This window comes from Glycine soja, chromosome 1 (assembly GCF_004193775.1).
Source record: "Glycine soja cultivar W05 chromosome 1, ASM419377v2, whole genome shotgun sequence".
Taxonomy (NCBI): domain Eukaryota; kingdom Viridiplantae; phylum Streptophyta; class Magnoliopsida; order Fabales; family Fabaceae; genus Glycine; species Glycine soja.
The window spans coordinates 53,117,390-53,130,601 of NC_041002.1; the positions used below are offsets into that span (position 1 = coordinate 53,117,390).

At 36.3% G+C, this 13,212-nt stretch overlaps 2 protein-coding genes across 3 annotated transcripts; one reads left to right on the forward strand and one right to left on the reverse strand.

Moving 5' to 3' along the window:
* Nucleotides 1-4,653: 4,653 nt before the first annotated feature.
* LOC114422174 lies at nucleotides 4,654-11,814 on the forward strand. 2 transcript variants are annotated; one of them, XM_028388404.1, is made up of 8 exons: nucleotides 4,654-5,079; nucleotides 6,043-6,936; nucleotides 7,437-7,522; nucleotides 8,098-8,238; nucleotides 8,857-9,004; nucleotides 9,147-9,176; nucleotides 9,303-9,627; nucleotides 9,997-11,814. In XM_028388404.1, the coding sequence occupies exons 1-5, from the start codon at nucleotides 4,723-4,725 to the stop codon at nucleotides 9,002-9,004; spliced, it is 1,626 nt and encodes a 541-aa protein (XP_028244205.1). In that variant the 5' UTR covers nucleotides 4,654-4,722; the 3' UTR covers nucleotides 9,147-9,176; nucleotides 9,303-9,627; nucleotides 9,997-11,814. The 2 variants fall into 2 exon arrangements, with proteins under 2 accessions (XP_028244205.1, XP_028244199.1); XM_028388398.1 differs by having other exon boundaries at nucleotides 9,147-9,627; nucleotides 9,997-11,782.
* Nucleotides 9,858-12,598, reverse strand: LOC114422188 (protein CONSERVED IN THE GREEN LINEAGE AND DIATOMS 27, chloroplastic-like). The gene is made up of 7 exons (XM_028388414.1): nucleotides 12,193-12,598; nucleotides 11,773-11,925; nucleotides 11,544-11,621; nucleotides 11,086-11,181; nucleotides 10,533-10,568; nucleotides 10,229-10,407; nucleotides 9,858-10,147 (listed from the first exon to the last, which is right to left on the reverse strand). The coding sequence occupies exons 1-7, from the start codon at nucleotides 12,421-12,423 to the stop codon at nucleotides 9,985-9,987; spliced, it is 936 nt and encodes a 311-aa protein (XP_028244215.1). The 5' UTR covers nucleotides 12,424-12,598; the 3' UTR covers nucleotides 9,858-9,984.
* Between the last annotated feature and the right edge of the window lie 614 nt (nucleotides 12,599-13,212).

Here is a 13,212-nt window from a genome sequence, read left to right on the forward strand (position 1 = left end):
ATATGTATATATGAGAATGTTTATAGGCACACACACTCTTTTTCAATATGAATGCATTAACAATCGACACCATAAGAAGAGACTTTATCCATTTAATTTCAGCAATTAGAGCTGCTAAAATTCTGAATTCTGCTTCAGTGCTAGATCAAGAAACTGAATGTTGCTTCTTTGCAAACCAGGAAACAAGATTATTTCCCAGATAAACACAGAATCCTGAGGTGGACCTCATATCAGAGGAGTCGTAAGCCCAATCTGAATCACTGTAGCTAGTGATAAAAGATTGTGTGAAGGATAACATGCTAAATCATGATCAATAGTACCATTTAGATATCGTAAAACACATTTTGTAGCTTTCCAATGACTTTCAAGTGGGCCATGCATAAATTGACATAATTTATTGATTGCATAAGCTATATCTGGACGTGTTATGGTGGCATATTGCAATGCTCCAATCACAGATCTGTATAAAGTTGGATCAGAAAAAGAATCAGTACCATCCATTTGCAATTTTAAACCAAGGGCTAGATGAGTCTTTATGGTTTTGCATTATGCATGTTGACTTTGGATAAGAGATCAGTTATGTATTTGGATCGAGAGAGGAGAAGAGCACCAGTAGTAGTGTGTTTGCCTTGAATGTCTAAGAAAAAATGTAAGGTACCAAGGTCTTTGAGAGGATACAGAGAGTGGAGTTTGGAAATCACAGATTGGATTGCAGAGTTTGAGCTGCCTGTTATTATGATATCATCAACATATACCCGAATGTATGTGATGAATTTGGGTGTAGCATGCACAAAAAGAGATGTATCACATCTAGCGGGCTTAAAACCAAAGGAAATTAAACTGGATGCAAGCTTGGAAAACCAAGCTTTTGGTGTCTGCTTGAGCCCATAGAGAGATTTCTTCAATTTACAGACAAAATGAGGATTGATAGAAATGAAGCCCTCTGGTTGCTGCATATATACTTCCTCTTGAATGGAACTGTTTAGGAAAGCGTTGTTAACGTCCACCTGTCGTATATTCCATTTTTTGGTGACAACAATGCTCAAGACCGTTCGAATGGTTGCTAGTTTGATAACGGGACTGAATGTCTCATTATAATCAAGACCCGATCGTTGAGAATACCCCTGAGCTACCAATCTAGCTTTATGTATGGCTACAAAGCCATCAAACGTTGTATTTTAGCCGATATATCCATTTAGAACCAATAGCCTTCCTATGAGGAGGCAAAGAGACAAGATACCATGTTTTATTCCGCTTAAGAGCCATGTATTCTTCCTTCATTGCAGCTAATCATTGAGGATCTTGCATTGCATCCTTGGTACATCGGGGAGTGATCTCTGTCAGTAAAGCTTTAGGTTTAAAGACACCAGTTTTAGCTTAAGTAGTCATGGGATGAACATTTGTTGTAGGAATAGGATGAGGAGGTTGTTCAGGGGGTGAGTTGACAGGGTCATGAATTGTAGGGTTAATATTTGGTGGTAACGGGTCATGAATAGGAGATGAAGTAGGAATAAGATTAGTTAAGGGAGTTATGAGTTTGGCTGGTGTTTGATTTGAGCGAATGGTAGTATTGATTTATGGTATGGGGGGAGGGAGAGTAGAGAAAGTGGAGGTAACAGAGGTATTTTGAGCAAAGAAGGATGGGTTTGTTATCATAGGATATTGGGTTTCATCAAATATGATGTGTCTGATAGTGTACTCTTTTCCATAATTTGTTATACATTTATAGCCTTTGTATTTGGTGTTGTAGCCAAGGAATATGCAAGGGGTGGATCGAAAATCAAGTTTGGTTTTGGTGTAGGGTCATAAATAAGGGTAGCAAAGACACCCGAATGGTTTGAAAATGGAGTAGTTAGGGGTTTTATGAAAAAAAACCTCAAAGGGAGACTTGTAGTTAATCACTGGAGAGGGTATGTGATTAATGATGAATGTGGCAGTTCTAAATGCTTCTACCCAAAATTTTGAAGGAAGGGAGGAAGCAGCTAGCAAGGTGAGACCTGTTTGAGTCAAATGTTTTTGAAGGTGTGGGAGAGAGACCCCATACATCAATGTAAATCAAATCAAGGGGATAGTGATAAACAAAATCAGAAACTGGAAATGGTAATTTGTGTGATTTGCCAAGACAACATGCTTGGCAAGTAGATTTATTATTCTCAGAACATGGAATATTACAAAGATTCAAGACATGTTTGACATTTTTATTTGAGCAATGACCTAGCCTTCTATGTGATAACTGTTAAATATGAACTATTTTTTATAATAAAAATATACTGAAATATCATTAAAAATATTTATTTAACAGTTATTTTTGACTTAAATGATAGGAATTGATATTTTTATTATTTATGACTTGCAAATATGAAAATGATAGATTAAAAGAGAAAAAAATCAAGAAAATATCAAAAAGGAAATTTTTTAGAAAGGCCCAGATCCACTACAACAACTATAAAAATGGAGTTATTATGCCAGGTATCAAAATTATTAGCATGAACAGTAGAATTATAGGCAGACATAGGAAATTTTGATCTTGGAGAAATGAGTTTCAGATCTTCAAAGACATAAAGTTTATCCTTAAGGCGACCTTTGAGAAGAACATGTTGAGTTTCCTGACATTTAACCGCACACTTGTTAGAATGCAATTCAAAGAAAACACCATTTTTCTTTGCAAATTAGGAAACACTGATAAGATTTTTGGTTATATCAGGGACATGTAAGAGGTTTTTTAGGGTAAAACGAATATTTGAATTTTTAGAGTAAAAAGATGAATGTCCAGCATGAGAAATGGTTAGACCAGTACCATCTCCCACGTGCACACGATCACCTCCATTGTATTCATTTTTTATCATGAAATTGCCAAGATCATGTGTTAGGTGGTGGGTAGCACTGGTGTCCGAATACCAAGAATCATCCATGTGATTTGTAGAAGCCGCAAGCATTGCCTAAACAAAGTGGTTGTTGGAGTCATTATTCTAGCTTTGGGTCGAAAATAAGGTTGGTTCAAAAAATTACTTAACACTCGTTTTTTCCTCTAGATACCTGAAAAATTTTTACATTTCATTTTAGTACTTGTTATTAGGCTGTATCTGTGATGACATGATCGATAAAGTGTCACGTCATCTCGCATAGTCACTTACCACGTAAGCGCCTTTTTTTTCCATGTCATTAATTTTTGTTTTTAAATATTTAAAAAATGAAATTTAAATCAAACTGAACCCCTCACCATCTTCAATGACACTCCTTCGAAGGCCCAACCACTCGTTGACCCTGGAGGCCACTTCTCAGCCCCCATGTCGTCGCCTCCTGCTCTGATGTCATCTTCTACATCGTCGACTACCTCTGACGTCCTCTTCGTCTAAGGGAGACATTTGGGATTTTGGAACTCTAAGGCTATTTTGGAACCCTAACGGAGGCTGTTTGGTTGATGGGTGAAAGGATGAAGGAAAAAGGGTGGGTCATCATCGTCGTTGTCATCTCTTATGATGGTTAAGTGCAAATGTGAGGTACCTGCTATTATGTTCACGTTGCGTAGTATGAACCATCTGGGAAAAAGGTTTTGGAGATCATACATTGGAATGTAAGGAAATGTCAATTTTGTGTTTTGTTTTGGATTTTACTGTGTTTAATTGGTATTGTATTGTAGGAATCCAGTTCTTGCAGATTTTTTCAATGGATTGTTGATATTGAGGCTGGTAATAAGGTTTCCGCAAAAGGGAGTGAGTTGATTCGGTATGTTCACGAAAATGAAAAGGTGAAAGTGAAACTTGCTTCATTAATGGAGGAAGCTAAAACAAATGCAGAAGAGATAGCAAATTTGAGGGAAAGAATTGTTGCACATGGAGAAGAATGTCGTGCATCCTTGGCTGAAGTTGTGCACTTGAAAAGTAAAATTGGAAGGAAAAAGAAAAATATTGTTGTTGAAAGGAATAAGGTGAAGCTATTAGGTTTTGTAATTGTAGTTCTTTGGATGTTCATTTCTTTACTAAACATTGTAATTATAATGAATGTTGGTGGTCATAGAAGAAACTGAGTTGTAACTGAATTTATTCGGTTCTTTCAATAGTTGTATTGTTGAATTTGATAGGTTGGTAGGAGGTAAAACTTGAAAAGTAATTATGTTGTATTTGATGTAATTAGATGTTTCTAATGAAATTAATTTATGATGTTTTAATACTATCTTTTGTATTGACTTAACAAGGTAAATAAGATCAAATTTTAAGTAATTTATTAAAATCAAAAAGAATTTGAGGTAATAATATAAAACGAATTTGAGCCGGTTATATGAAAATAGTTTATTTTGCAGGTATTTTTTTGAAATTTGAACCAAAAAGAGTTGTAATAAGTATGTATATTGATTTTTAACCGAAGAAGTAACGAGAGTCCGAGGGGCTATGGTCTTATATCTATAAAAAGGTGCATGGTATTTCATTGTCTTTGTGTATTTAAGGAAGGAAAAAATATGTTTTTAATTTTTATATATACGTAAAATTTTAATTTTAATTTTCGTATTTTTATATCATCTAATTTAATTTAATATGTATTTTATATAAAAAAATTGTTTTTAGTTGATTCTCACGTAATTATTACAATGACTGTTCATCAAACAGTTTTACTGTATAAAAAAAGTATCGCAGTTATGTAACCCACTCGCTTCGGAACTTTTACTGTACGGAGGTTCTGCAATTACATTTTTATATAACAATAACAGAAAAGACAGGGATAGCCATGGCTTATCTCGCCGTCGCCGGTGCCGGATACAGCTCAGTCGCCGGAATCAATAACCGGAGGCCAAATTTTTTCATACCAATTATACCAAACAACACCATTTCAACGCTCTATTCCGTCGCATCTCTGTGCCGGTGCTGCAGAGAACATGGCTTCAGTAGCGCTTCCGAATCCGCTTGGACAGATTTTCCCGTTGAGAACGCGTACGAGCTGTTAGGAGTGTCCGAGACGAGCTCCTTTGACGAGATTAAAGCGTCGTTTCGCAAATTGGCCAAAGAGACTCACCCGGACCTCGCTGAGTCAAGGAACGATTCCACTGCGTCTCGACGATTTGTACAAATTCTGGCTGCCTATGAGGTTTGTGCAAATCATGTTCTGATTTATGAATCATGATCATTGTCGTTGATGAATAAATATAGCCTCAATCATAAGTGTAGGGGTGGTTTTATTCCTGACTAAATTTTTTTAGACAGCTTAACTAAAACGAATCATTGTATTCCTGGCTAAATTAGAGCTTGAATTAAAACGAATCAACCAGGTTTGGCTTATTGAAGAATGCCATAATATTATGTTTAGGGGACGTTTCCTTTACTGTTGTGTTTAGTGGGCTGAATAATTGGTTTTGTTTGAATATTCTGAGTACGACCAATGTATATCGAAGTTGATTGTTAAATGGCTGCGAAATTGAGAAATAACGTGCTCATTGTAACCTTTTGATAGTCTGTATTGTTTGCGTGTTTAGTTAGCTCTTAATCACAGGAAAATTGATGCAATGAGTTCGAAGAAGCTCCACGGATATTAATGTGAATTATGTGAACAGCTGTCTATTTTCCCTTGAAGGATGTTCTGCATTCAATAGTTCAGTCAAATGAAAAACCGGATGGGGAGTCGCTTAACGGATTTCTAGTTGATCCTTGATAGTTTGTAATGCCCAAAGTTTGAATAAATAGCATCATCCTGATAACTTGGCTTCTGCCAGTCTGGTTTTCATTTTATTACATTGATTTTTGGTACTGCTTGCATCGGTTACTTGATAGGAACATGGATCAAGTTAGTGGTGGGGCAAACAGACTACATATTTCCAATTTTGCATATGTTTTACATGGTCTAATACATATTTGTTAGTGTTTCTGCTAATTAATTGGCTATAATATGTTCATCGTATTGGCAAGATGACCACATACTTCATGACTTTAACTACGGGAAATCTTGCGGAGCAAGAGCATACATGGAGTCTGTGTGGGTAACTGGAGTAAGGTTTTTCTTTGGTTACATTGCAGGGAATATTGACATAACAGAATAATCTATGATGCATTGCAGATTCTTTCAGATTCTCAAAAGAGAGCCCATTATGACATGTACCTGTTGTCTCAGAAAAAACTTATGCAAAGGCATTCTGGACAGGGTTCAAAACTGCATATTTACAAATCACAGGCTACTACATTCAAGGAGATGGAAGTTGTTGAATGGTTAAAATGGTACAGGTTAACTATAAATAATATTTTGGCAGAAAAGAAGGTGGTAGTTGGAACAGGCTATTTTGATGTACTTGAGAGAGATTTTTATTCAGCTATTCATGCAGCATACTATGGTCCTGAAATTGATTCCATGGAGCTTCTTCCTGACTGCTTTGAGGCTGAGGAGAGGTCCTCCTATGAAACTCCTGAGGTTTTGCACTTAGTTTCAGGACGTGATCTTTTTGGGATGGTTTGCCTAGCCAACAGGGTTCCAGAGATATCAATTACTAACAATGAGAAGTTAACTTCTTTTAGGTCCTTCCATTCAGGCCTGTGTCAATCTATAACACATTTGAATGTCCACAGGAATGCAGAAAGATCAGATGATTTTGAAACTCATCAAGGTCACAGCTCTAAAACTTCAAGTATTGTATCAGATGCATATAGACATCTAGAATTGCACATCAGTGGAAGAGTGGTTGCTACAGCATCTAGGGCACTACCTAGATGCTGTTCTGATGAGATGCAGACAGAAGATACTGAAGATCACATTCATGTGTTCCTTAATTTATATGAAGATCCCAAACATATCAGCAGTGATTTTTGGAAAGATTACCTTGCAAATGGTGCAGTTGGAAGAAGAATTCGTTTGGGAAGCATATCTGGACTTGGGAGCAGTCCAGATGAAGGTTGTTGTTATGTCTACAATGATAAGGGTACAAAGACCCATGTGATTATGAAGCATAGAACATTGATGGTATGTAATGTTGCTTTTCCATGGTCTTGATGGTTTAACTAATGGAGAGCTTAATTTGGAAGATATTTCTGTCTCTTACTTTAGTCAAACAGTACAATCTCTCTTATAAAAAGGGGAAACAATATGCCATAATGGAAGATTACAACAAGAAAGAAATAGGAGAGATTTCCATCACAGTAAAAGCACAACAAAGGTTGATTTCCCAATTTATAAAATATTTACTGTCTGATCTAATCAATCAGAATACTTGTTACAATAATGAAATCAATAATATCTATTGACTGATTATAATGAATATTGATCGATTCTAACAACTTAATTGGGAATTTTACTTTTGCATTAGCACCAAGTCTTGTTTGTTTCCATTTCCAATATTTTTAAATATGAGAAGAAACGTGGTTTGGTTTTTGGGATTTTGCTAGTTGCTAGAAATTTAGTCTTATATATAAGTTGGTATAGCTAGATGCTTATAATTATGTAATGTATGATGAAATTTTCAGGTAAAGCATATGCACTGGTATGAAGTGGGTGAGAAAGTTTCAGTTTGTGAATGTAGATGCACTAGAGCACGTTTACCCCCAAGCAAGTAAAGCTTTGACATCTCTTTATAACTGTATTGATGTTTGAGTTAGCACAACAATCTCTTTGGGGTTCATTAACGCATATACCCTGATGCTGTCTGTTTTCTTATTATTATATAATTTCTTAGAGGATTTTTTTGTGTCGGAACATGTGATCTTTTTATGCATACCAATCTTCTCTTTCCATGGTTGCATTTTTTTTTCCATTCTTTTCCTAGTGTTGATGTTAGGCTAATCAATGCTTCTATTAAAGGTTAAAGCAATGTGGTCATTGGGTTAATTTACTTATGTTAGCTTTCAATTATCTGGAAAATGGTGTTGCCACACCTTCTTAGGTGAAGGAACCAAGATTGATGAAGTAATATTATGGTTTGTGGATTTATTACGCAGAACTCTTGAACTCTTTCTCATTATCTGTACTGCTTCTAACTGCCAAAATGAACTTATTGCCGTATTCTCAAGTTTATGTGAATTTTTCATGGTACCGTAACTTGTTGTTTTATGAAGATGAAGATTGTCTGCTGCTCTCTCATTGCTGTCCATAATACTTTTTAATAATTTCATTGCCTTAATTATACAGATTTTGGCTATTTGAGCCTCGTTGTGGCTTCCATGACATAGGGGGTTGGTATGTTGAAACATATGGCAAAGATAAGAATGGTCGTACAATGCCATCACAAAGGTTCTGGGATGGCTTGGACTATAGCGAGCAAGCTGACAGGTAAGTTGAGTAATTAGGTGTTATTTATTCTCTCCTTTTTTTGTGAAAATTTATTTAATGTTAGCAACAGAAATTTTTGTTTTTAAAATGTATGGTATCAAATGATTATTATAGAATGATGTATAAATATGGATCTTGGGGGAAATTTGTAATGTTCACAGAAATGAAAAGTTGGCATCTGTAGTTTGGATTTTGCACTAAAACTGTATTTTGTTTAATCTATTTTTGAAATTATTGAAGTCTGTTTGATATGCATTTTGGCTTGGTAAAGTGCCCACAGGCCACAGCCACATTTCATATATTTTTTAACAAGAATTATCTGATTGGCTCTTGACTGTTAAGTTGTGTGGAACCATTCATATAGAAGAGAAGTTGTTCAGATTTATAAACCTACTTTATAATAACTTCAGCTTACCTCTGCTTACTGAATTCTGAAAACTTTTAGCTAATTTTTTCTCACAGTAGGAATCAAATATCTCCTTTTTAAACTATTTTGTTTCATCTTGGACATTTAGAAGTGGTACAAGCTAATCAATATTTTAGAAATTCTCTCCCAAAGACCCAACCCAAGTAATTTGCTGAGGAGTATACTGACTGTCTCTGTTCTGCAATCTGCAGAAGACTCCATCCAGCAATGTATTTGTTTGCTCTTGCATATCGGACACTTGATCTTGAATATGCCAAAGCAAGCAAGAGATCATTTAGGAATGTTGTTGGAGCACAAATGTTCCGAATTCTTCATTGGTGCAAGAAACTTGTTCAATAGGTATATCCATTGGGCTTCTGACTGACACTGTCAATGAATTTATTGTGTCCTTGCTAGAACAATTTGGAAAGATCAATAAATTGTTTACTAATCTCTATTAAGTGATTTACTGATTTCAGAATATTTCCCTGTCCATTTACAGTTACGAAATGACTCTTGGGAGGGATGCTCTGTAAGTACTGAAAGGAAAACTCATTACGAGCCTCTAGTTGTTCTATTGAACAGAGCAAATTCAACTTTTCATCTGCCTAGTGATGGATATGTTTGCCAATTACTGAAATCACTTCACTTGGTCTAGGATTGGCTGCTGGTGCTGTTTTAATATATAAGGAACCAATATCATGCCTGAGCTGATTTGCACCAACATCGATTTTGTCAAAAATATTTTCTGGCGCTACTTGTCTCATAGTTGTTGTGCAATCCGAATATCCACGGATATACATCATGGATTTCTATGCGTGGAATATACCTCTGCGATTTCCTTTCTGTTATAAATCAAAGATTCTTTATTTTGGTCAGTATTTTGGAAGCTAGTTGTTTTGCTGCACAATGAGTTTCATCCCCTTGGAGAGGTCATGGAGCTGGACAATTTCCTGGAATTTACTTGGCCATAATAGCTCAAGGTATAGCAAATACAATTTCTGCTTACGTAGACTTGCCCATATAGGCATGTGGAACTTACGTGTATATATTTAAGCCTGTTTTTCTTGTTTACATCCCCCCCCCCCCTAAAAATGTGTTGCTCTTCCCTCTGGATTTATATGCAAATAGTAGTATGAATATTATGACATGTTTTATATTGTTAATGTTACGTTTGATCTATGTTTCTTCTCCATCTATTTCTGGCTTTGGCTTTGCTTTGAATGACTTAAAACAATTTTCTCAACTAATAGAATATGGCCTTGGGCCAGAGTCTCCACAAATTGCAAACTGCTTTTACTAAATGAAATTGACTACATATGCTGCCTCTTTTTTATCCTTTATTTGAGCAGATCTTCCCATTTGCAGTACTGCCCTCCTGCTAATGCTCGATAATACCTATCCCTACAGTAGACAGGTCTTCCATCAGCAGCCTCAGCAGCAGCAGCTGCTAGATCATCATCAGTTATCACCTCGACTGGTAATTTAAGCAGCTCCTCTTTTCTGCAGTATGCATTAAAAAATTGCTATGACATGGTGGAAAAACTCTGGAAGATAGTAAGGGATCTTTATGTCTTCTCTTACCTTAAGAGCTTTGTGTTAACCTTGGGAGCTTGAACAGTTGATTTAATTTCTTCTTTGGTAAAGGTAGTTCGAAAAAAATTCTCCAATGGTGTAGCAAAGATAAATAGCATAACTCCTGTAACAAGCAATGCTCCTGTCCCAACTAGAGTTTGTTTCAGCAATTTAACGACTGGTTTAACCTGGGGACATGGAATATACGTGAATCATGCTGCAAGAAATCAAATTTAACATATTGCTCTTCTAGTCTGTATCCAAAATCTTTCTGAATTCAAGCAATGCTGTGATACTTTGTGATGTCCAGTACCTTGTAAGAGCCCAACAATCTATCACGAGCTAGGATCTGCAAAGAAATTAAGTTTTCAGATTATATTGCCTGAAATTCCAGAAATGAAACATGTCACTGGTTCATTTAGTAGTATTAATATTTGTTAGCACATTTCAGCTACACTTTATTCCATATCCTTCATGTTCACTAATTCTGAAGACTGCTTGTTGCTTAATCTAGAAGTATCTCTTACAATTTGAAAGCCAATTACAAGTTGCTACCCTATTATGTGTTCACCTTTACCAATGACCCTGTCTTTTGTAAAAAGGCCAGCAGTTGATTTTATCCTACCTAGTGCCAAATTGCAAGCAATGTCTAAAATTGGCTACTTTTATATTCATTGAGGGAGGCATATTTTACTGTCAATATTCTGCTGTCGATAGAATCATAAATTTTTCAGTTTGCAATGTGTATATATCTTATAGCGCACTGAATCTACCACCATCAAAATGATTTTGCACGTGTGATGTTTTCAGGCATATTTTTGTTCTGTTCCCTCTAGGTACAGGAAGAATGTGTAGAAGAGGCTAACCTCGGGCGGCTTGACCCACATCTGTCCGTCGTACCATCCACTTTCTTCATAAGGGATGACCGCTGATAGAAGTCTATCACCAACATAACTCCAACCCTGCATTGTAATTCAATTATCTTAACTGCAACAGTTATTTTAGTGTGAAGGTGCAGCCATAGCTCAGTCACTTAATTCATCGGGTATAGTTAGTGTGAATGACAAACAGATTTACATTCAGTTGAAAATCTCATTATAATGTGCACTTTGGCAACAATATAAGCAGAAAGCATGATGACTACAAAAGTGAGTTCCGACAACTTCCGATCCTTCGACAAATGCATCACAGTTTTGAATTCATGCTATACTACACCAGGACAAATTTGTTTTGAAATCTCTGCCTTGCCTCATCCTCCCCTGTCCCCAGTAATGAAATGGCCGTGACATGAAGAACAAAAGGAAGATTGGAATTTAGAACGCACCAGATAAATCCTCAAGACAATCAAAGACACAATGAAGAGTGTTCCTGTTCCACCAGCTAGTATAAATCTTAGAGGCTCCTGCAAGGTTGTGAACGTTAATGCAGACATAAGGAAATTTTATGAGCGTTATAAATGTTGTGTGCAGCTGGCACGTATTCGTGTGTATGCATAGTTGATTAGTTGATTAGATGTTTCAATAATTATGCACATTTTTAAAATTGTTCCTTACTTTTGAAGGATTAAAGCTTGCAGCTGCAATTGGCCCCCCAAGAACTGTAAATACTGCCAGCCAGAGACCTCCAAGGCGAAGGAAGAACGATCCCGGACCTAGTTCACCCCACGAATACAAGATTCCATCCTTTAGAGATGAGTACTCATTCACCTATTACACCATGAGGAATCGGGGTTAGCATAAAATGAAAAATGAAACGAGTTTTAGTGAAACAATCCTGATAACTAATAATTCATTTTAATCCCTTCTCATGAACCGTTCCAGTTTTTATGCATGCATGCCCGGATATGTAACTCACTAGCTAGTTTCAGCCATAAAAGTCATGAGCTAATAATACAACATTATATATCATGTTGATTTCGAAGAGCATCCAAAGAAAACAGTTATTGCCACAATTGTGTAGTTGTTAACACATACCGGCCTCTGCTCAAAAGGGACCTCAATTTCCAACCCAGGATCCCAGCTACGTCCTGAAGATCCGCTTGTTTCTCCGTCCATCTCATCTTTTATGGCCTTAGCCTTGATGGAAATCCGATGAGAAAATTTTGAAGCTTTGTGATTATGGATGATCAAGGAGCCATAGCTGCTGCCAGGTCTGGCTTGTCTTGCACTTGGAATTAGCGAACAGTAGACATTTAGTCTAATCATTTACTTGTTGAGTTTTAAGCTATCACCAAAGCAACAGGGTAGTGTTTGGTTTTTAATTCTGTTTCAATTTTCGACTTGAAGGAGGAAGAGGAGGAAGGAGATGATATTATGTTCACCAATTAACAACAATGATTTTCATGTCTTCGTTCCAGGGACCACATATTATTTACGTGGAGGAGGAGAGCAAGTAAATAAAGTCAGCATTTTCAAAGATGAGAGACAGACCCTGTGGCCCTACCCTGCCTCTTAGTTATGTGGACAAGCTTTTTGTCCACGTGGGCTTCTCATGCACCGTTCATCTGATGCGCTAGACGCCCATAGGACTCAGATTATCCGAACCAAATGCATTCCGTGCTTTTATATTTTTGTGGTCTGAGAAACTGCCAAGTAGGCAGGGCAATTCTCCCCAGGATTCGCGCAGGGACTATCCTAATCGGGATCCTGCGATTGGGGAAAAATTCCCTGCGGAGATGGAGATAAAAAATCCCGCAACTAATTTGGGAATGAGGATAAAAAATCCCGCAGGATTCCCATATCTCCGCATATATAGAATTTTACTTATATACTCTCAATGATATGTATAAATTATCATGTAAAATGTATATAAGTAATAAAAATATAAAATAAAATTATCATGCATATAAGTAATATCTCATAAGTCACAAAGACACAAACATTATTCAAACTCTAAAAAGTCGCATCAAACATTCAAATATAAGAGTTAATATAGTATTTTATTAGTAAAAAAAATACAAAATAAAATTATCATATATATATAAGTAATATCTC